The following is a 24,125-nucleotide window of genomic DNA, read 5'->3' as shown; positions in this document are numbered from 1 at the left end:
ATGCTCTAGATTTTTTCTTCTTAGGACATTCAGAGGTCCAATGACATGTTTTGCCACAATAAAATGTTTGGTATCATTTTTAGAAGAAACGGACTTACATTTTCTGAAAAAGTGGTGCTTTGGTCTTTTTCTAAATTCCTTCTCCTTTTTGCTCTTTTTGGAGTTATTGCAGGAGCATCTCTTTTCGGCATTGACACAACCAAAGTCTTTGGAGTAAAATTTTTGTTTGCAAAATTTCCTTCAACTTCTTTTGAGCTTGCTTCTGGATAGAAAGTTCTTGTATTACTATTTGGAGGGCTTGAATGATGTCTCCTAGTGTAGTTGATTGAAGATCCAGATTTTGGTTGTCTAATTTTTTAAAAAGTGATTTTGTTATTGTTTTTCGCAATTTGTGAATAATTTTTTCATTTATTTCTCCCGAATAATATTTTCTTGCTTTATAATTTAAATTTCTATAGTAAATGCAAAAATTCCAAATTAAGGAGAAGTTGCATATTTGGGCTTCATGAAAAACTTGAAGAGCTAGGTTTGCTTGATCATACTGATGTCCAAAGAACTCCTTGTATCATGCCTTCAATTAATACGAGCATTGGAGATTTGTTATGAGACGGAATTTTTAATTCCTTGGGGAAGAATTTTCCACCAAACCTTTAGTATGCTGGTAAATCCATCCACTGCCGCTTCCATAGCATTTTGTTGACTCATTCTTCCAAAAAATATATGTTGGTAAATCCAATTGTGAATATATTCTAAAACAAGGATGATATCCCTTTGTTCCATGTTGTCAATGTTGTAGACTGTGATATCACCTACCTATCTTGGATCTAACTAGTCTTCTATCTAGTTGTAGTAAATTGATTCAGTGATTTCTCCTTCAAGATTTTTCAATGTCGTCTTACCAGTATTGTCAATGTTGTAGATTGTGATATCACCTACCTTTCTTATTTCTTGCACAAATTAGGGAGTTGGTGGAATGGGTGGAGCACTTGTAGAGGCTTCCTCCATAGGCTCATCTTTCTCCATTTGAAGGGAAACTAAAGGAAAATGCACATGTGAATCATCAATTTCACTTTTGTAGGTGTCTTCTTCTATGCGATTGTAATGGTAAGGGGTAGATAAAAGTTGAGATGGAATGTATTCTTCTTGGAGGCCATTGTACATTGTTTCTCCATAAAATAGTCAAACTAATTCAAGTCTCCATGAAATACAACTTATAATTCTTAATACCTGATATGTATTGTGCATTGGCCATGTCCTATCTTGTATCTAACTAGTCTTCTATCTAGTTGTAGTCAATTGATTCAGTGATTTCTCCTTCAAGATTTTTCAATGTCGTCTTACCAATATTGTCAATTAATTTATTTTGGTTTTAGTGACATCTAGCCATTGTGTGCAGATCTCTTTCATAATTTACAAAGTCGTAATGGGACAAGCTTCTTTGCATCTTAATTGCAAGCTGCTCTGTGGCTTCCCAACCTTTCCACCCTAGTTCTTCATATGAAGAATTCTCATGTGCATTAGTAAACTTCAAAACATTTGAGAATAAATTTTTGTCAGAGTCACCTAGAGTTTAATGCACAGGAGGTTTGATAAATGAGAAGCTTGGTATAAAGGAAGATGACGAAGGGACAATAAGGTTTGTATGCAAAGAAGGGGGGTATGCTTGGAGTTGCTTATGCATATTGGTGACCAAATTTTGCAACTAAGATAACTATTTTTCAAGTATATGTAACTTCACTGTCGAATAGTTTCTTTGCCAGACCTCGGGTCTAGGTTTTGTGTCATCGTCCATTTTTATATATGGCCTAATAAATATTTTATCATTATCAAAGGTGATAATTTTTTTACCTTTGATCATACAAAATCGAATTTAGTAGGCTAACAATGAAGCTTTTGAAAAAGTTCGTTCTTTGGATTCAAACGTTTATGTATGCAATCTTTGATTTGCATTGCCTTAGATTTTGTTGGGGTTGTGTGTGTCATAGAAGATACTCGTTTCTTTAGAGAGCTAATCATATAATTAATGAAGCTATATTATTTATGCTAACAATCTTATTTAAATTTTTTGGCTTTAGAGTAGGCTGGCTACGGTCCAATTTCCTGGCAGTTTTTCTTATGAGACCAGGCAATATGATCACATTTCAACAATTAAGAATGATTGTCAGAACACATAGAGATGTTCTAACCTTTATGACCTTTTTTCTCACTTGCTATTAGTTTTCCTTCATGAATTGTTGGTAGACCAGAACCTGCTCTTCCTAACAAAGATGCTATATCTACATTAGGTGTTAAGTGTTTAGGTCACACTCAATTATCTTAATTGCAAGTGCAAGTGCTTCGCCAAAAGAGGGATCATCCAATAAAACATTATAATTTAGACACCATCTAAAGGTGGTGTCTGAATTATAATTGGACCATCTGCAAGATTACTCTCAATTCCTCCAAGAAACTGGTCTTTCATATTCCAATGTCTTTTATTTAAAAGCATTACTAGACATGAGATTCCTAATCCTTCTCTAAATAGGGGATTAATACCGACTTGGACACACTCAAGATGAACAAAGTGATAGATCCTTTTAAGAGCTTCACCTCTGTCATGTTGGAGGATCTCGGTGAGCTTAATAAAATGCATTTGACTATTAGAAGGAATGGATACAACTAATCTATTGTCTAGATATACATTTGATGCATGGAATTTTAATAGATTTTTGCACTATTAGACTTGTTCGGGTTTTAATTGTGCTATTTTCTACTGAGAAGAGGGTTTGGCTTCTTCTATTGCTAACAAAAGATGTGCAAGACTTGGTCACTTGAGACAAAGATTTATTCAAAGACTTACACCAAAAAGGTAGGAGTTTTTACAAGAGTTTACACGAGAATTTATACAAGAATTTATCGAGGATTTGTGTCTGTGGATTAATACTCAAATGCATGTGGTGACCTTTGGACCATGCGACCACACGACCATGCGGCATTGCCTCGCGATGAAGATTCAAGAAAACGGCAATAGCTTTGATGTATAGGTGATGCTAAAGTATTACCCTCAACAAATTACTCAGAGCAAGCAGCCTTCGACAATAATATTATTGAACCTAATCTCATATACAAGAGAGTTTTGATACCACATTGAATAAGATGATTAAGATAGTGAATTTCAATAAACAGGCTCTGATACAAACATATGCACACACGACAAGATGCAAGCAGAATGAGTGTATTTCTATTGATATAAACAAATAAGAAGGGGGATACACAAGTGTGTAGTGGACCATTAGGAAAACTAAGAGTGTTACAATACCAAACTCAGGAAAAGGAATCACTCAAGATAATTTACAATGAGAGGAGGCCTTGCTTATATAGGACTCCAAGGAAGCTTCATGAACAAGCTAGTGTGTTGGAAATAAGTTAGTGGGCTTCCTTTTTCAAAGTGGATGACTCAAAAGTAGGATAAACTTGATTCTTACACCAAGCGTATAACATAAGTGCTTAGGTCTCTTTATCTATGTTATGTCTGCTTTTTGTATACTTTTACTATTTGATGATCTCATACTATTTCGTCCTAGAACATTGTCAAGGATTAAAGGGTTGGCATAAAATCTTCTAATGTCATCATATTGAGAGTTGTAGAGGAATATCTTCAAATTCTCAATCTATGCTTGAAGAATATTCTATTGAGGAAGAGGCTTCACTTTTAAACTGTGTAACGTTGAATTCAAAGTCACAGATTTCATCAGAGCAAAGCTCATAATAGTCCATCTTGTAAATGATGTTTTGGAATGCTACTAATTTTTCCTTTTTAGGATATCTAGAGGCCCAACGATCTACTTTACCACAAATAAAACACTTGTTGTTATCATTGTTAGAAGTAGACTTATGTTTTTTGAAAAAGCGATTCTTTGGTCTTCTCCTAATTTCTTCACCTTTCTACTCTTGTTTCAGTTCTTGTAGAAGCATCTCTTTTTGGCATTGGCACAACCAAAGTCTTTGGACTAATAGTTTTGTTTGCAAAATTTCTTTGAAGGTTTTGATTCCTTGAACTCGTTCTGGGCTTGCTTCTTGATACAAAGTTCTTGTATTACTATTTGGAGGGCTTGAGTGATGTCTTCTAGTGCAACTGACTTAAGATCTAGATTTTGGTTGTCTAATTTTTCCAAAAGTAATTTTGTTATTGCTTTTGGCCATTTGTGAATAAATTTTGCTTTTATTTCTCTAGAATGATATTTGTCTACTTTATAAATTAATTTTTTGCACTAAATACAAACAATTTAAAATTGAGAAGTTATATATCTGGGGTTCATGAAAAGCTTGAAGAGCCAAGTTTGCTTAATCTTTTTTAAGTCCAATGAACTCCTTTTAGATGCCTTCGAGTTATAAATGCATTGGAGATTGGTTATCAGGAGGTCGTAAGAAAGGTTTTTTTAATTCCTTGGGGAAGCACTTCCCACAAAGCCCTAAGTATGCTAGTAAATTCGTTGATTGTTGCTTCCATAGCAGTTTGTTTTCTAATTCTTTCAAAAAGTAATTTTTGTTAAATCCAATTGTACATATATTCTAAAATGAGAATGATAGCCCCTTATTCCATATTGGCAATGTTGTAAAATGTGATATCATCTACCTTTCTTATTTCTTGCACAAATTGGAGAGTTTGTGAAATGGGTGGAGCACTGGTAGAGGCTTCTTCCATTGAATTTATCTTTCTCCATTTGAAGGGGCACTAAAGATATATGCACATGTGAATCATCAATTTCACTTTCGTTAGTGTCTTCTTTGAAACCTGAAATACAGCTTCATAATTCTTAATACCTCATCTGTATTCTGCATTGGCTCTATCCCATTTTGATTCTAATCATACCCAATTATAGTCAATTGACACAGTGATAACTCCTTCAGTATTTGCCAATATCACGTTGTCGGTTTAATTTATTTGAGATCTCTTTCATAAATACAAAGTCATAATGGGACAAGATGATTCGCAGCTTGATGGAAAGCTTCTCTATCACTTCCCAATCTTCCCACTATGTGTGTGCGTGTGTGTGTAGATATTTTAATTATATAATAAGACATAAATGAACTTTTACGCTCAAAAGACAGTTGGCTTTAGAAAAGTGACAATGATTAGTACAAAAACAACTCAGTCTTATAATTATTTTTGTACATGGCTATAAGAATGAGATCTCATTCTAGTATAAAAATATAATAACTGATCAAAGAAATAAGAACCAAACAGTAGTAAGAGCCAGTGATGTCACGGACAGTCATTTGCTTCAAGCCAAAAAAATTCCAAGAAATGATAGAGTCCTCACCTGCATCCATCCAAACAAGACAATAGATACGTTAGCCTTGGATGTGTTTTACAAGTGTCAATGGACTATATCAGTTGTTATCCATGTCCAATTTTTTTCAACTTAAAACTACTGTTCAAAGTGTTTATGTATTCCAGTTCTTTATAGTTTTGAGAAATTTTTTCATCTCAAATATTTATGAAAGTATTAATAAGTATAGCCCCATTTTTTATTATAGGAAATAGCATACATATGATTCTTGATTAGAAGGCCACCACCCCTTCTGATCCAAGTATCATAATCCCACAAGCAACCCATAGATCAATTTTTTACAATTTTCAAATTATATTGCTAGATTTATTAAAATCAACTTTTGTCTAGCTTTTCCAAGTACCATAAGTCATAAAGCGTCTCTGAATCCACACCTTTAGAACAAAAAATACCATTGATAGTTTCAAGGTGACCAACTTGGCTAGGCAAAACCAAATCCTATATGAAATCTTCCATACCACAATTAGGATGCGAAATGAGATGTGGATCTTCTAAATTGATTTAAGTTATCCTTAACAAAGATTGAAACACTACAACATCAAAGGTAACCCCATTGACACACTTGTAGCTCTATGAGCTCGGTATTAGATGTAACAAGACTAACACCACGGTATGCAGTCAACAGACCATCAGTCGCCCCTTGGTGCTAGTAGTATCAGATCCACCATCTATTTTTCAAGGGTATACTACAACACCCTAAAATTTTAAAACCACCAATTTTCAGGCAGCGTAAAGCATGGATAGAAAATGTTCGGCAGAAATAAAAAAAATTACAATGCCATGATGGCTTGTACGAAAATAGCCTTAAACGTGAGCCAAAACCTCATTAATGTAGGAGTTTTATCAAGCCAAAAGGTGTAAAAATCTGCAAGTGAAACAATTTAGCATAGTAATGAAGAGCCAGTTTAATCATCAGTGGCGCAATCCTATGTTAGAAGAGAGATGACTCAGACGAAAAAACTGTTAATCCAAAAAGCATGCAAACGTAATCACCATTAACTACCAAATCCAAGCATGATTTTCATAGTATTGCAAAAAAACCCTTTAACCAACCTGAGATGCTTCCTTGTGTTCCACAATCTCCATTGCAACATAGTAAGCGGTTTTTCAAGCACTCAAAAAGCTCACTTATTATGTACTAACACAGAAAAAACACAAGCACCAAGGCTAAGTGAGGGGTAAACCCTCACCTGGTTATAAATACGGGCTTTGGTACATGTTTTGAGGAGTCATATTCACAACGAATCGTGACCAATCTGTTATCATGAGAGTATACTTAGCGATAGGTGCCAACATTAAACCAAGGAGGGGGGGGGGGGGGGGGGAGGGGGGGGGGGGGGGTGGGGGGGTGGGTTGTTGGTGTGTGTATGTGTTTGAGAATGGTCGAGAGAACAATGTAGCGACACAGATGAGTGCTGCATAGAGAGTGGGGGACACAAAAGGACTTATTGCATGGTCTACTTCCCAAGGAGGAGAAAATATTCACGCCCCCCCTAAGAGGGGAACTTATGAGACCTAAAGCCCAAGGCTAACTACTTAGGGAGAACATCTCACGAAAGAAGTGGAGTTTCCTTGCTATTTGAAGTGTCCGGACTAATACTAGACAGTGGCAATGGTACTTGTGTGTGTGTGTGTGTGTGTGTGTGTGTACGCGTGCGTGCGCGCGTGCTCGCCTTGTCTCAAGCACCAGACACAATGGGTCGATAGTAGGCCCATTGTGTATGGGCCTACTACCTAATTAGAGAGATGAGGTTGGCATGGCTGAATTATAAGCCAGGCTAGCCATTCCGAGAGATAGTCTTGGTGATTTTTCTTATTAAGTTGCTCCTCTTGAATCCATTAAGGAAAAACTTATGAATAAGCAGCTTGATGTCTTCCCATGCTAAGAGGCAGTTAGAGAAAGAATATAAGATCAACCGACGCAAGTACTAAGAGCAGCTTTATGAGGTCGATAACCGTTCTTTTGATTAATTATATGGGAGGGATATTCAATAGGTCTCTTTTCCAAGTGAAACAATAGTCATAGCCACCATTACAGGGGTTATGAAGTGTAATTGTGAAGTTAAGGAATTGTACCGAAGTAGAAAATAAGCTAGAGGTTGTAGTAAACCCTTGGCCATAATTTGGTTCAATCTTAAGGCAATTAGGATAAACATGATTAATTTCCTCCAAAAAAGTTTTATTGTTGAGGCTTAATATGTCATCCATATACCTTCAAGTGTGCTTAAATAGGGAGAGTTTATGATAGTCGATTTTATCACCCATGGTTCTGAGGAACCATTTGTATTCAAAGAAGGCTAAATATAAATTACACATAAGGGGTGAACAGGAAAATTCCATAGGAATGCCCAGGCTTTGGTTAAAGCATCATCCTCCGAAGAGAATACTGCAGTTATCGAGAACCCAAGAAATATTATTGAATAGGTTTTCCTCATTGAATTGTAAGGAGTGGGGTTTCTTAATCCATCTTGGTTTATTAGAGAGAGAAATGTAGAAGAAACCATTTTTCCTATCATGTTTAAATGCTAACCCAACCATTTGTAGTAGAACATTTTTCAGCCCTAATTCTCCTTCCAGAGATATATTCTCGTAGCATTGAGTGATATCTGTTGTGAAGAGATGGAATATCTGTTTGGGGAGGTTAAGAGTAACTTTGGTGGAGTTTTTTACTAGCCAAAAGGGGTTATAGTGTAGTTGGAGGAAGTTAGAACAGATTTTTTGTTTGGTTACACAAACATATTCAAATTGTGAGAGTACAAAGTCAAGGCAAAGGGTGGTATCTTTAGTAATGTCAATAAAAATACCTTTCAAAGCATCTGATATCCATCTGAATTTATGCTTGTGAAGTTTATAGGTGGGAAAAAGCATTGGAAGCTTGGTAGCCTGAAGAGAATAGCTAAAGTTTAAAAGATGTTTGGAAATCTTATCAATCACCACACAAGGAGATACATTTAGTGGTGTGAATTCCTTCCCAGATAGTCGAGAGTGAGCTGCTTTTTAAGCCAAGTTTTTGCGCATAAGAATGGGACAGTTGGAGCTTTTATCCAGCCCTACTATAAACCGATCTTGTGAAAGCTTCTAAAATTCAACTCCGAGATCTGGTGTTATCTAGGAACTCTCAGTAGAAATCCATTTGTACGGTATGAGTGACATTTTTTTAAAGAAACATTGTTCAACTAGTTTAGCTAAGTCCAGTAGGACTGTCTTCTCCAGTCGAAGAGTACCGACAAGGTCAATTAAGCAACTAAGTAAAGCTAATAGAGCAAGATATGGGTTTCTTGGAAAAATGGGGATGTGATTCAGTCCTTTAGCTTAAAAAAATTGGATTGTGGTATCTTCAACTAAATCAAGATCACAAGTGCAGACATGCTTGCCACAAATATCAAATTCTTTACAAAAAGAGACATATTTATCACAAGCACACTCTGGAACAGTGTTGTGTTATAAAAAATCATTACTGTAGATAAGATTCTTGATAGGTTGTTGATACTTCCAACCATTGAGCACATTATCAAGTATTTCATAATTTCCAAGAAGTAAGTCAAATCACTCACAGAATATTGTTTTTGGGTGCACCCAATCCAGAAGTTCACTTTGGAAAAGACAATGTACGTAGATATACTATTTGGAAGAGGTCTTCCTAGTAAGATGCATCCTTCCACACAGGCCAAAAGCAACCTGCACAGTATCAGTGATCATAAGTCAAGGAGGTATCGGATGGGAGTGTTTCTTCCTCTTCCCCTAGTAAAGCTACAAGACTTTCCTCTGTTAAAATTAGAGGAAGAACTGGGTGTCAAAAAAGATGTGAATGTATTATTGGGGGTGGTTAAAAAGTTAGGTCTTTTCACCGAGTGGGAGTCGTCATCTTCCATACAAGGCTTAAGTAGACTGGCGATTATCTTAATACCTTTATAGTTGGCATAAGTGGTCAGATAAATCCCCGATTCATTAGATTTGAATTCTTTAAGGATATACAGCATAAGTCCACAAAAAAAATTATAAGCAATTTGAGCAACCACTAATTGTTTGGCTTGGCCGCCTAACCAAGAGCAGATAAGGGATAAATGAAAGTCCACCAGTTTCTCAGGGAAAAGTTGGTCAATATGGTTGAGGATATACCACATAGCATGGTCAAACCACAATGCTAAATTCACATGAGGCTTTGGGGTCAAGAAACTTGCAAGCATATTTTACATATGGCGGAAATACATTCCAGATTGATTCAGTGTAGAAGTCTGGATTGCTTTTAGCAAACTCCATGTTCCCTTTTGTCTGACTGTACAATCCTGCATTAGAAGAGCATTTGGAATGGTCAATAAAGTTAAGGTTGAAGGGGGCCTTAATGAGTTCCCCTTTGTCAAGGAACTGTCCTCCTTTCAAAATTCTGAGTCTACAATCCTCAACTGTGGAGGCAGGTAGATTAGCCAAATATACCCAGGTTTCACTAAGAATTGGTGTCAAAAAGGCTTTGTTAGGTAAAACCCAGAGCAAGTGATTCACTCCAAAAATGCTTTGTTAGGTAAAACCCAGAGCTAGTGATCCACTCCAAAAGACTCAATTTCAATTTGTCTAATAGGTAAGAAAGGAAAAACTTTGGACACTTTGGGTACCATTTCTAAACGATTAGAGTCACTAAGAGAGCAAAGATTGTTTTGAAACTCCTTGACAGCTTCAAGCGCAGCACTATCTCTGCAAAAGATGCGACATGTTTGAGGGATAGTCAGAGTAATAAGGGTACTGATAAAACATGGATTGAGGCCACATAAATTTTTGAGAAAGTTAGATAGCTCAGCTCCAGAAGAAGAGAACATGGCTAGCTCTTGTTGATATTCTAAAGAAAGTATAGGTAGTTAGGCTATGTAATGGGAAATCATAGCAACTCCATCTTTGGAGTCTTTGTCCAAGCTAGCCAAAATCGTGACCCAATCATTGAAAGAAGCAAGTGTAAGATAGATAGCTTTTTATCCGAGGCAAGACCAAATCATAGATTAATTGAGAAGGAACCAAACTGCAAATATATTTGAGAATAAGAGAAGTTTCCAGAGAGGGGTAAATTCCAGGCCTTGCGAAAGAGCAACGGTCTGCAATAGACAAAATTGTAAGTAAGCAAGGGATTACTTAGGGTAAGAAGTCACATAGCTTTGTACTGTCAAGCCAAAAAAGGTCAAGTCCTAACAGCCAAGGCTTTTTTTGGAGAATGGTCCTTTAGGTAAAACCTAATTTGTTCTAAGATCCTTGTATGCTTCTCCAGGTCATGGATGACTCTCATGCGAGCAATTAGTTTATAATTTTTGTGATCCTGAAAATTAACAAAAATTTATGATTAGTACTGTAGGTTGGATCTGCACTCCTTAAACCGGCAAAGTTAGAGACTATAATAGCAGTGAGTAGGTATCCAAAATTATAGCCTAAGAGAAACCACCTAACACCAGCCAACCCAAAAAAGAAATTATAGACAGTGGGTCCAACTTAGAACTATGATTCAAGCTAGTTTCCAAAGCCAACGTCCTTGTTTTCCCAAAGAGTTGGAAAAACCTTATGTATAGGATGTGTGTGTAGCTATTTTACTTATATAATAAGCCATAAATAAACTTTTACACTCAAAAGACAACTAGCTTTAGAAAGTGACAATGATTAATACAAAAATAAATCAGTCTTAGAATTATTTATGTACATGGCTATAAGAATGAGATCTCATTCTAGTGTAAAAATACAATAACTGATCAAAGAAGTATGCACCAAACAATAGTAAGAGCTAGTGATGTTACGAACAGCCATTTGCTTCAAGCAAAAAAAATAATCCAAGAAAGAATAGAGGTCTCACTTGTATCCATCCAAACAAGACAACAGATACGTTAGCCTTGATGTGTTTTACAGGTGTCAATGGACTATATCAGTTGTTATCCATGTCCAATTTACAAAATTTTCAACTTAAAACTACTGTCCGAAGTGTTTATGTATTCCAGTTCTTTATTGTTTTAAGAAGTTTTTTCATCCCAAATATTTATTGAAGTATTTATAAATATAGCCCCATTTTTTTAATAGGAAATAGCATACATATGATTCTTGATGAGAAGGCCACCACCCCTTCTAATCCAAGTGTCATAATCCCTCAAGCAACCCATAGATCAATTTTTTACATTTTTCAAATTGTATTGCTAGATTTATTAAACTCAACTTTTGTCTAGCTTTTCCAAGTACCATAAGTCATAAAACGTCTCCGAATCCACAGCTTTCGAACAAAAAATACCATTGATAGTTTCAAGGTAACCAACTTGGCTAGGCAAAACCAAATCTTCGCAATTAGTATGTCAAATGAGATGCAGAACTTCTAAATCGAGTCAAATTATCCGTAGCAAAGATTGAAACACTACAACATCAAAGGTAACCCCATTAACACACTTGTAGCTTGCTACGAGCTCGGTATTAGATGTAACAAGACTAACAACACGGTATGCAGTCAACAGACCATCAGTCACCCCTTGGTGCTAGTAGTAGCAAATCCACCATCTATTTTTCAAGGGTATACTACAACACCCTATTCTTTAGATACCACCAATTTCCAAGCAGCGTAAAGCATAGACAGAGAATGTTCGGCAGAAATAAAAAAAATTACAGCGCCATGATGGCTTGTACAAAAATAGTCTTAAACATGAGCCAAAACATCATTAATGTAGGAGTTTTTTCAAGCCAAAACGTGTAAAAAGCTGCAAGTGAAACAATTTAACACAGCAATCAAGAGCCAATTTAATAATCAGTGGCGCAATCCTATGTCAGAAGACAGATGACGTAGACGAAAAAACTGTTAATCCAAAAAGCATATAGACGTAATCACTATTAACTACCAAATCCAAGCATGCTTTGCAGACTATTGTAAAAAAATTCTTTAACCAACCTGAGATGCTTCCTTGTGTTCTACCATCTGCAGTGCAACACAATAAGCGATTGTTCAAGCACTCAAATAGCTCACTTTTTATGTACGCACACAAAAAAATTGCAAGCGCCAAAGCTAAGCGAGGGGTAAACCCTCACGTGGTTATAAATACGAGGTCTGGTACATGTTTTGAAGAGTCATATTCACAGTAAATCGTGACCAATCCGTTATCACGAGAGTATACTCCAACGACATCCACCAAGATTAAACCAAAGAGAGGGGGAACGGGGGAGGGGGGGTGTATGTGTTTGAGAATGGTTGAGAATAGTGTAACGACACAAATGAGTGTTGCACAAAGAGTGGGGGAGAGAAAAGGACTTGTTGCATGGTCTGCTTCCCGAGGATATTCATGAAATTTTATGAGGCATAAAGCCCAAGGCCAACTACCAATTTAGGGAGAACATCCCACGAAAAAAGTGGAGTTTCCTTGCTATTTGAAATGTCCAGAACAATACCAGACAATGACAGTGGTACTTGTGCTATATCATCTCCATGATCCTTGAGCAATGAATGTCACTTATCAACCCCACACAATATATGCATATATACAAGGTTCAAGTCGTTGGCCTGGCCATGTGAACAAAATATAAAATGTATGTGAATGTATATTCAATGTTTTTTTAGTACAATGTAGAGAAAAAATAACGCAATCATCGAGAGTTTCATATACATATTTTCATGATGTCTATAAATGTTCATGTTGATTTTTTTTGTCAAAGTATCTCATATCATGTATCTTTGGTCCCATACGTCATATTTGACCTGTGATAATAATAATAAAATCCATCCCTCTCTCTCTCTCTCTCTAAGCATCACTCATTTGGCATTGATGCAGAGACACACACACACACAATCCTTGCACATGGAAAGTCACATGTACCTTTGGTCCCATACGTCAATACTCTCACATATACTGCTTTCAAAACCTACAACATGCAAGCACTGGGAAAACAATAGGGACCGAGTGTATATTACCAAGAGAAATACTTGAGCATTTGTTGAGTGATGGTTAGCAGTATGGACCCAGTATAATCAAGACGAGGGACTCCCTAAATTATTTTAGCATAAAATGCTTTGACGTCATTCCAATAAATTAGGAGAACAATTAATTATTCTAGTTCTCTCTTTTTCTTGTTTAGTGCACCTCTATAATGGTGTGTAACAGCAAGAGGGACCAACCTCAACAAATTATGCTCATTCCCCCAACAAATCCATCCCAGTAAACAGACTGTATTGAAACTCCCCTGCGGACTCCTCAAATTCCATGGACTATGGTGGCCTACATAACATACCGCAAATTGTGCAAGTATGTACCAAATGCCAAGCTGTTGCTTTCCACAAATACACCACATTATATCACTGGAACTACACTCTCTATATATTATTTAAGCCCCTTGCCCGCTGCGAAGGAGCAAGGTTTATTCGATTTAACAGACCTCTGTATATCCATAATTACAAGAGCCATACCCAATTATAAGCACAAGCTACTTGAGTTTGGGTGTCATCTTTGTGGCATCAAATAATAGTCAGTAATTTTTCTACATATGTTAATCCTGCCATTTTATGCCTGGCATACGGACTATGCATCTCTGAAAGCAATTTTAGTTGCCATGAGTAAGAGCTTCCATGCAATGAAGGCCACCATAGCTACAGTGCCCACATTCACACTTGAATTTAAAGGTTTGTGACATGAAGAGACACAAATTTCTCTCCCCATCAAAGTGGATGTATGAAGTCCAGCACCCAGACCAGCAAATATCTTTCCTCATTGATTGCCAGCTTGTGGGCCTCCGACTTTACGGTTGTCATCCCAGCCACGCACCCATGGTTGGCCAAGTTTAGCTCTTGTTTCAGAAGGAGAGTGCATATTTAATTCTCCCATAACTTTTTCATGTATTTCCATAAAAACCTACAAATACACCCAGATCACAGCCTTATTGCTCAAGAAAGGACTCCGGATATACTGCGACAAACTGAGACCACGCAAAGGTACTGATTTCACAATGTCAACACGTGCATGCACACACTTTTCTTCCTCCCCTAATCAAGAAATTAAACATACCGGATTTTCGGACAAATGCAAGGGCACTACTTCCTGTCCTGTCAGCCATTTCCATAACTCTGGATTTTCCTGTAAAAAGGACAGCATAGCTGGTAAGAAACCTAATGACAGCCACACCTTTCTACTAAAAGCAGCCCATGTCCCTACCACATCAAGAACCTCCACAAGTGATTTAAGCTGTTGATCATCCAGTTTTTGGATGTTCTCTTCTGTCCATTTTCCAAGGATCAGATCCAACTCAAGATATCCACGTTGTCGGCTCCTGTACAATAATCTGCAGCAAAACAAGTCTTTTAAGCAGAAAAAATATGTATCTTAAAAAAGTAGCTCTTTCCCTTCCTATGCTTCGCAATTCACCAATTAATGTATACCTATTAAGTGAGCGACGTTTCTCATCAAATGATTTGCTGGCTTCATTATTTGAAGTGCTTCCACTACACGTACACATACCATTATATCTGTTAACATGAAAGATTAAATCCGTTAGCCAAAAGCAGCATTCACCTTGACAAAAAAGGAAAATACAGGCAAGAGCCCAGAGAGCCAAGACTTGCACTTTCAATAGCATGTTCACTCCTAGAGAGCCTTCTAAGGACTCTCTACACCAGGGAGATGTAGCTATCAAATGGTTAAGAGGAAAAGGACAAAGCAGAGAGCAAATCACCTGTCATGATTGTGGAAAACCATGGGGATTTGACAGAAATTCTTGAAGTCGGGATAGAACAAACTCTGTGGCAGATGCAGTAGTCAAAGAAGAAGATAAAGAAGAAAACAAGCAGAGGAAGGAGTGCAATCAAGAATGAAGATTGGCCACCTATTTAAGATCCCGACATGTTTGTTGTAAAACACCTCTGTGATCATGTGGCACAGTGAGGTAAAGTGAGATTAAAGTATTATAATCATGTCCTTGGTTTGTGCATTGGATCATGTGCAGTGTATACATTGTGACCATGTGTGCGAGAGACACCTTGTTATCATGTGTTATAAGCAAAGATATACCTTCATAAGTAAAGATGTTACCTTTAAAGATGTGTTATAAGCAAAGATGTTACCTTTAAAGGGAAGGGTTGAAATCCTTAGTGTGGGAAGATTATACAGAATTGGTGATCTAAGAGAAGATAAGAATGTGAGAAGCGGCAGCAGAAGATGGACAGCTATGGCTGAAATCAACGGCAACAGGTGCACAATCCCTCAGATCCGATGGTGGACAGTAGCAACCTCTGAATGTGAAACCTGAAGAAGTGATCTCCTAGATCTGTAATCTACACACAGAGGGAAAATCGCCTAGGGCAAGAGAGGGCACAAGAGGAGAGAGATCTTGCAAAAACGCAAAGAGAGACAGAGGGATGGCGATTTGGCAAAAAAAACACTAGAGAGAGAAACTGTTGAAGAGACTGAAACATTGAAGAGAGAAAGAAACCCTAAACCCTCGCAAGCTTTGATGATCACCAAAATGATACAATGTGGATGGAGTACAGGGGGTGGGGTCCCTATATAGGGACTCCCACATTTTGCCCTACTCTCATCCCAACAAATAAATAACCCCACAACTATAAAATAGGGAAGACAGGGAAAAAGCCTAAAAACAGGCTTCTGTAAGTGGAATCCAATGGTACTAGGTATCAATGAAAAATACGGTAAGCCTGGGGAAGCACACTCAATGACACTGCCAGCGGTACACGGCAGGCAAAACAATGGTGGGAACAAGCTGATAATGAGCAAACTACCTCACATAGGCCTGGCACAGCCACCAAACAGCCCTTACTCCCTACGATCAGCCCCTGACAGATACCGGGGCACTAGCACGGCCTTCAAATGTAAGCCACGATGTAGGTAAGGATACCAAAGCGGCAAGGACAAGAAAAAGCACATAGTATTTGGAGCTCAGTATCTTTAATATGTCACCATGTGCACGCACATTAAAGGCTACCCTTGATAGGCCTCCATAGCTCCACAATTCGTCTCACATTCAATCATTCGATGTAGCCTAAGTACCACCATCTGGTGATGACACAATCTCCAACCCTCTCTGTGCACAATGACATGTAGAAGCTGTTTGAAGGCCAGAGGCTCCAACAACCCTAGGAGAAGAGACTATACCAAGAATGTGTACTGGTGGCTAGAAACACAAGAACCAGATTACACTTTCCTTCAAACTGTAGATAAAAGCTATTTTGAGGCAAGGCACAACCTATGATTGGCACCAAAGAGCACCCACACTATAGCCAGGGAGTACCACGCTAGGAACAAGCCCAGGTGTATAGTGCTGACAACACACCAAAAGGAAGAGTTGCAAAACAGGTTCCAGCCCTGGCGTAAGGTCCTTCGGTTTGCAAGAGAAAGAGTAAATGTGAGGGTTCACATACTGCCAAGGATGTTGCTTCATCACAAGAAACGCATCGCAAGCATAAATGCTAGACAACAGGGAAAAAGACTTTACTCACTGACACACAATTTTGTGCCACCTCTACAATAGAAACAAACTCTACTGTTTATTAAGTTCAACCATTTCCTTCACAATATGGCGCTTGGAAAAAACAGTAAAAGAATTACCTGCTGGAAAAAGGTGGCAATGTCTGATGCAGTTGTCTCTTAAACTCTTGCCTGTCCACAGTAATCTCTTCTCTCAAAACAGTTGAAGAAAACGCGCTCTCTTGAATTCTCACCAGACCTTGACGTAAATAGGAGCTCTGTGTCGACATTATTAACACAAATAGTCATTAGAATGGAACAAGACCCTTTCAAAGACCACAAAGGCTAGAAAACATGCCTGTCATTCCTTATGAAAATGTTAGGCATCAGCGATCACAAGACAAACTAATCTGGTCATTTTTCGCAAACTAAGAAGGCTAAATTTTGAGGTGGGTGAGTACCAGTGATGGCAGAGGAACACACATGATGGGGGAAAGGGAAGGCAACGCGATAGGAGAATGCACAACAGCAGGTTCATTAGCACCAAAGCATGGTAGACAAAGAGAGAGAGAGGAAGAGAAGCCACCAAAAAAGACCTAGGAAAAAAATGCAACATGCAAACCTTGTCCACTGCTCTCACCTCCTCTGGATAAGCCAAGAAAGAAGAGATCTGATCGTGATATAGGCAGGACCACTATGCATTCTCGTTTCCTTGTTGACCTACAGCTTACATCATTCCCCCTTCGACAAACAAGACTAGTGTCAACGGCAACAAAGCAGCATTCTTGGAATCTCAATCTACCGATATCAGAACGTGGATCCCATTTGAACACTTCAACAAGAATACGAGGGGCAATGGAACATGAACCTTCTAACTTGTGATTTGATACTCTATGATAATCTGATAACCTTGCTGTGAGAGTGGGCAGATGTGGAAGCCTGAGAGAGGACTCACAACACACACACACACACAGAAATGAAATGAAATGATATATTAACGTCTTCAAAAGGCCAAAAATGACCTATGAGACCAATCTCGTACAAACTAGTGAATCGGATACCATGTCTGGGTACAAAAAAAGAGATACTAAAATGAATCTAGAAATGCTACTGGCTGGAACTGAGTGGGTATGTGTGATCATCCATGGATGCCCAATACAAGAGGGTGATATAATAGGTGATGAATCCATCCTCATCTGTACTCTGGATGTCGAGATAGTATGGCTCAAATCCTCTGTTGTAGTCTCCGTCGATGCTGTGAAGCTCGGAGCTCCTCTCCTCGGTCGTGGGCGTCTCAATCTCCCTAGCTCCAACGCTCGGTCAACGAGAGTACTGTCACAAATTGGGGACGTGGCTGGCCCTTGGACACACTTTGAAGTGGGGCAGCAGATACACACACACACACACCCCGGCTGGCAGAACCCAGAAAACCCGTTGACATGATGATGTGGCAGTACCGTACGGCCTTCCGTGATTTGCGGCACAAAACGCAGCAGCAGGCTGACGTGGCATGGCTGTACGGAAAATGCTTTTATGCACGCTGAAAACTCTACGCAAGCTAATTGAGACACTTTTTGAAATAGATGCTTAATTTTTACAAGCTTTTTAAATTGGAAGCTTTTGGGGCTCTGCTTTTGGGTATCCCTTGTAACCTTTAAATACGTGGTTAGACCCTCACTTCTCAGAGCATCTAGACGCAGAGTCTGAGAGTGAGAACCCTCCCACTCTCTTGTACTTTAAACACAGATTAATACAAAAAGAAATACCGAAAGGGGTGCCAGTCTGTGGGGCCAATATCTCTAGGCACGGAACTCCGCCGGGCCGTGTCGAATCAATTGTGAACTGTGAACTGTTTTGAAGTGAATCTCTACAGTGTCGCGGTAGAATCTTGACTTGGAGTGTCCAAGTTTGTTACAGTGGTATCGGAGCACGGCCGATTTCTCTTCTACCGAGAAATCCGATCCTTTTCTCGCGGCACTTGTGGATTCCAACAACGAACATTCGACTTCCTATGCATCTAGGGATGCGGGAAGAGATCACGAAGAAGATTCTCACAAAGAGTACGGCCCACCTCGGCCTACTCAGGCAGAGATTGAAGAGATGGAATGTCGACAGTTGGTTGACGACGCGACAAAGATGATGATCAACCTTGCGAAGGATCCGAAATTTGCTAAATTTTTTACTCAGCCATCCTTCGACGAAGTACACACCTAGTGGCATAAGGCCACAGAGCCACCCCTCAAACCGGCACTTAAGAAACCTCCTACTCCAAGGATGTTTACAAAGAAAGAATTGGTTGATACACGGATTACTCATCTTTTTGACGCGAACAAGAAAGCCAAAAAGCACGACAAAAAGCAAAAGAAAGGAACCGACTTCCCGGGTTATTTGGGTCGTCAATCTACTTTTGCATCGGCAAGAAAGCAGAAGAAGCGTGTGCGATTTTGAAGGAGTATCCAGTTCTTCTTCTTCTTCTTCTTCTTCTGACACTTCTTCTAGCTCTTCTGACTCGAGCGACGAAGACAGGAAAGGGAAAAAGCAAAGCTTCGGAAAGGCCAAGAAAAAGGCAAAGAAGCTTAAATTTCGTCCAATCTGACAGTTCTACAGAGGACTCGTCTTCAAATAGTTCGGACTCCGACAATCACAGATTCTACGCAAAGAAGAAGCATTTCTAGCCAATCAATATGACTTCCTCGAAGATAAAAGCAAGAAACTTTGAGAATTTAAAGAAGGTGGACAGTCAATTAAGTTTGACACTTTTTCTGGATTCCGAGATGCTTCGAGGGCTTTGGCCTTCATACAGTAGTTTGATATAGCTTTCTCTAGAGGGCATTACTCAGAGCACTCCAAGATTCGGAGGGCTACCTCTTTCTTCAAGGGAAATGCTCGAACATGGTGGTCCACTCTTCTATTGAACAAGAAAGCGCCAGTTAAATGGCTGAAATTTAAAAGGTTTTTTATTTCTTCTTGGCTGATTCGGGAGTACGAACAAGATATACGAACTGCATGGAATCATCTTCAGATGACCAAGAGTGATTCTTTGGACGCATATTGCAAGAGATTTTGGAGCTCTTTTCTACCCGCTTCTTCATTTAAGAAGATCTCGTTTAAAAAACAGATTTGAACGGTTTTGCTGCGGACTTCCTACAGAGATCCGAGATCACTGCTTAGAACAAAAGTCAGATTCTATTCAAGAATTGATGGGTCATACGAAACGGGGTTTTGCCATACATTCAGGCAGTCTGACTTTACCCCACAAATGAGATCATGACTCAGAGAACCGAACAGACTTATATAATGAAAGTAGAAAGAAGAAGAGCCCCCAAGAAAAGAAAGATAAGGATGCACAACCCCAGCTCACTCTTCGGGAGAGAGCCAACTACATCAAAGAGGGGAAGTGTTTTGGATGCGGGGAACATGGGCACATCTCTGCGAAGTGCCCTAAAAAGGCACAGAAAGAACGAGATGAAGAAAGGCCAGAGAGTTCGAAAGCAGCTGAGGAATGTGGACGAAAAGGCAAGATGAAAGCAGGACTGGTTCCAGTTTGCATGGGTACTGACCCAAGCACGATTGACGAAAGTACAAAACTTTGCTGAGCTTGGGGCAAAGTGAAAGATCAAGAAGCCCTGATTTTCTTTGATGGAGGAGCCAAGCCCAACTTCATTTCATCTGAATTGGTGGTGCGGCTCGAGATTACACCCGATCGGATGGGACCACAAGCAGAGGCAGTTCTAGTAACACCCGGCAAGGACGTGGCCATTACACCTGTCATTGGCAAACTTCGGTTGCATTGTCAAGGGTATTTGGGGCACGAGGACTTCTACATAATGCCCTTGGAAGGTTGTGATGTTCTTCTGGGAGTCTGTTGGTACCATAAGAACAACGCCGTGGTCATTTATCGGGCGAAGAAAGCGACATTGACTACTGAAAAGGGCCGTTTCATGTGAAACTTAAGGGCGAGGCTGTCCCTATTGTATCTGCTTCCGTCGTTTCAAAATTAATGAAATCCAGTCTCTTTGTTTACTCAAATCTTTCTAAAAGAGTTGAATGATGAACATAGGATAAATATGTCTGAACTTGATAAAGAACGCCAAGATTTTCTCCACACTCAGACCGATTGCTTGTCTGAGAGACTGCCAGGCGAGTTGTGTCACAAAGTGATGTCCTGACTGCTGCTGAAAACCCTAATTCTGCAAACCGTAACCCTAAAACCTGCAAACCCTAAAATCTGCCAAAAGCCCTAACCCGAACCCTAACCCTAAAACCTGTCCTAAACCCTAACCCTAACCCTAGCAGCAAGAGAAAAATGCGTTGGCATGATGATGTGGTAGAATCCGGATTTTACAGCGGATTTTTAGCTGTTGAGCGATGGCAATTTTGCTTTTTCTCTACGCATTGAGCATGAGAGACAGAGAGAAATTCCCTTGCTTTAAAAACTCAAGTGAGTTTGTGAGAGAAAAAAAAGAGAGTTTGCTTTTGGAACTGAAGCTTTTGGGGCTCTGCTTTTGGGCATCCCTCGTAAAATTTAAATTAGCGGTTTGGGCTCACTCTACAGCGCATCTGGACGCAGAGTCTGAGAGTGAAACCCTAACCGCTCTCTTGTACTTTGACATTGATTAACTGATTAATACATAAAGAAATACCGAAAGGGGCGCCAGTCTTTGGGGCCAATATCTCTAGGCACGGAGCTCCGCCGGGCCAGTGCAAATCTATTGTGATCTGTGAAATGTTTTGAAGTGGTTATTTGGTGCTGTCGTGATTGATTCTTGACTTGGAGTATCCAAGTCTGTTTACAGTGGTATCAGAGCACGGCCAATTTCTCTTCTACGGGAAATCTGATCCCCAATTTTTTTCCGCGGCACCTATGGCTTCACACAAGGATCAGTCGACTCCCTCTGCATCTGGAGATGCGGGTAGGGATCACAACGAAGATTCCGGAAGAGAGTATGGCCTGTCTCGGCCTACTCAAGCAGAGCAAAGAGAGATGAAGCGTCGTCAATTGATCGGCGATGCAACAAAGATGATACTCAGTTTTGCGAAGGATCCGACATTGGTAAAATATATGAGCGAGACTTCTTTTCAAGAAGTGCATGTGCAATGGCAGAAAACCACAACACCACCCCCGAAACCCACTCTCAAGAAACCTTCTGATCACAAGCAATATTCAGAGAAGGAATTAGAAGAGGTCGTTGATGCACGGATTGCTCAGCTTTTTGACGCGCAGAAGAAAGCCAAAAAGCAAGGCAAAAAGCAGAAGAAAGGCACTGACTTCCCGGGTTATTTGGGTCGTCAGTCGACATTTGACAAAGCAAAGAAACAGAAGAAGCGTGTTCATTTGAAGGAGTACCCAAAGCAGAAGAAAGGCACTGACTTCCCGGGTTATTTGAGTCGTCAGTCGACATTTGACAAAGCAAAGAAACAGAAGAAGCGTGTTCATTTGAAGGAGTACCCAATTCTTCTTCTTCTTCTTCTGACAATTCTTCTAGCTCTTCAGATTCAAGCCAAGAAGATAGAAAAGGCAAAAAGTGAAGCAAGAAACGACGCTTCGGAAAGGGCAAGAAAAAGGTAAAGAAATCTAAATCTCGCCCAGTGACTGACAGTTCTACAGAGGACTCGTCTACAAACAATTCAGACTCCGATGATGGAAACTTTTATGCGAACAAGAAGAACTTTTATAAAGCCAACCAGTATAACTTTCTGGAAGATAAAAGCAAGAAAGTCCGAGAGTTTAAGGAAGGTGGACAGTCCATCAAATTTGACACTTTTTCAAGATACTCAGATGCTTCGAAGGCTTTGTCTTTTATACAGCAGTTTTACATCGCTTTCGCGGGAGGATGCTACTCACAGCACTCCAAGATTCGGAGAGCTGCCTCTTATTTTAAGGGGAATGCTCGAACTTGGTGGTCCACGCTTCTTTCAAACAAGACTACGCCACTTAAATGGCTGAAATTTAAGAAGCTTTTTATTTCTTCTTGGTTGATGCAAGAGTATGAACGCGATATACAAGCTGCTTGGAACCATCTTCGGATGACCAAGAGAGATACAATAAACGCTTACTGTGAGAGATTCTGGAGCTCTTTTCTACCCGTCTCTTCATTCAAGAAGATCTCGTTCAGAGAACAGATTGAGCAGTTCACCTTGGGTCTACCTACAGAGATCCGAGATCACTGCTTGGAGCAAAAGTCAGCTTCTATTCAGGAGTTGATGAGTCATGCGAAGCGGGGCTTTGCCATTCACTTTGGCAGTCTGACCTACCCCACCGATGAGACCATGACACAACGAGCCAAACAGACTTCTGGGAATGGAAGTAGAAAGAGAAAGAGCAAACCAGAGAAGAAGGATGCACGACCCAAGCTTACTCCTCAGGAGCGAGCTCGCTTCATCAAGGAGGGGAAGTGCTTTGGATGCGGGGAACATGAACATATCTCCGCGAAGTGCCCTAAAAAGGCACAGAAAGAACAAAATGATAAGGACGACGACAGGCCAGAGAGTTCGAGAGCAGCTGAGGAATGTGGACGAAAAGGTAAGATGAAAACAGGACTGGTTCCAGATTGTGTGGGTACCGATCCCAACACCATCGACGAGAGTACAGAACTCTGCCGAGCTTGGGGCAAAGTGAAAGATCAAGAGGCCCTGATCTTTGATGGAGGAGCCAAGACCAACTTCATTTCACCAGAATTGGCGGCGCGGCTCGAGATCACTCCCGATCGGATGGGACCACTTGCGGAGGCAGTGCTAGCGGCACCCGACAGGGACGTAGCCATTATACCTATCATTGGCAAACTTCGGTTGCATTGTCAAGGATATTTGGGGCATGAGGACTTTTGCATAATGCCTTTGGAGGGTTGTGATGTTCTCTTAGGGATTCCCTCGTACCACAAGAACAACGCCATGGTCGATTATCGGGCGAGGAAAGCGACTTTGACTACAAAGAAGGGCAGAACTATTGTACTTGATATTAAACTGAAGGGCGAGTCTGTCCCTATTGTATCGGCTTCGGCCATTTCTAAATTAATGAAATCCAATATGTTTGTTTACTCGATCTTTATGAAAGAATTGAGCAATAATGATAGGACAAATCTGTCTAAACTTGATAAAGAACGCCAAGATTTTCTCCACTCTTACGCCGATTGCTTCTCAGAGGGCCTACCAGGCAAGTTACCACCTGCTCGTCCTGAAGATCATACCATTGATCTGATACCTGGAAGCACACCACCAAACCGGCCACCTTACCATGTGAGCCGAGCACAGAATGAAGAGATTATGAACCAAGTGAAAGACCTCTTGGAAAAGGGTCTTGTCCAGCCTAGTAATTCACCGTATTGCTCTCCAGTGTTGTTGGTTTTGAAGAAAGACGGATCTTGGAGAATGTGCAACGATTATA

General features: G+C 39.7%; 1 protein-coding gene across 2 annotated transcripts in view; it reads right to left on the bottom strand.

Annotated features, from left to right (window-relative positions):
* Positions 1-13,618: 13,618 nt before the first annotated feature.
* Positions 13,619-24,125, bottom strand: part of SDHAF2 (succinate dehydrogenase assembly factor) — a 34,939-nt gene continuing 24,432 nt past the window's right edge. For both annotated transcript variants that reach the window (XM_086514926.1, XM_086514924.1), the window contains 5 exons: positions 16,883-17,019; positions 14,701-14,787; positions 14,477-14,603; positions 14,330-14,398; positions 13,619-14,176 (listed from right to left, as the gene is read on the bottom strand). In XM_086514926.1, coding sequence (XP_086371052.1) covers positions 14,033-14,176; positions 14,330-14,398; positions 14,477-14,603; positions 14,701-14,787; positions 16,883-17,019 — 564 coding nt within the window. In that variant the 3' untranslated portion in view covers positions 13,619-14,032. The remainder of the gene's footprint in view (positions 14,177-14,329; positions 14,399-14,476; positions 14,604-14,700; positions 14,788-16,882; positions 17,020-24,125) is intronic.

This window comes from Adiantum capillus-veneris, chromosome 6 (genome assembly GCF_014529385.1).
Source record: "Adiantum capillus-veneris isolate H3 chromosome 6, ASM1452938v2, whole genome shotgun sequence".
In the NCBI taxonomy this organism is placed as follows: domain Eukaryota; kingdom Viridiplantae; phylum Streptophyta; class Polypodiopsida; order Polypodiales; family Pteridaceae; genus Adiantum; species Adiantum capillus-veneris.
The sequence above is the reverse complement of the archived record's forward strand: the minus strand, read 5'-3'. Positions and strand labels throughout refer to the sequence as shown.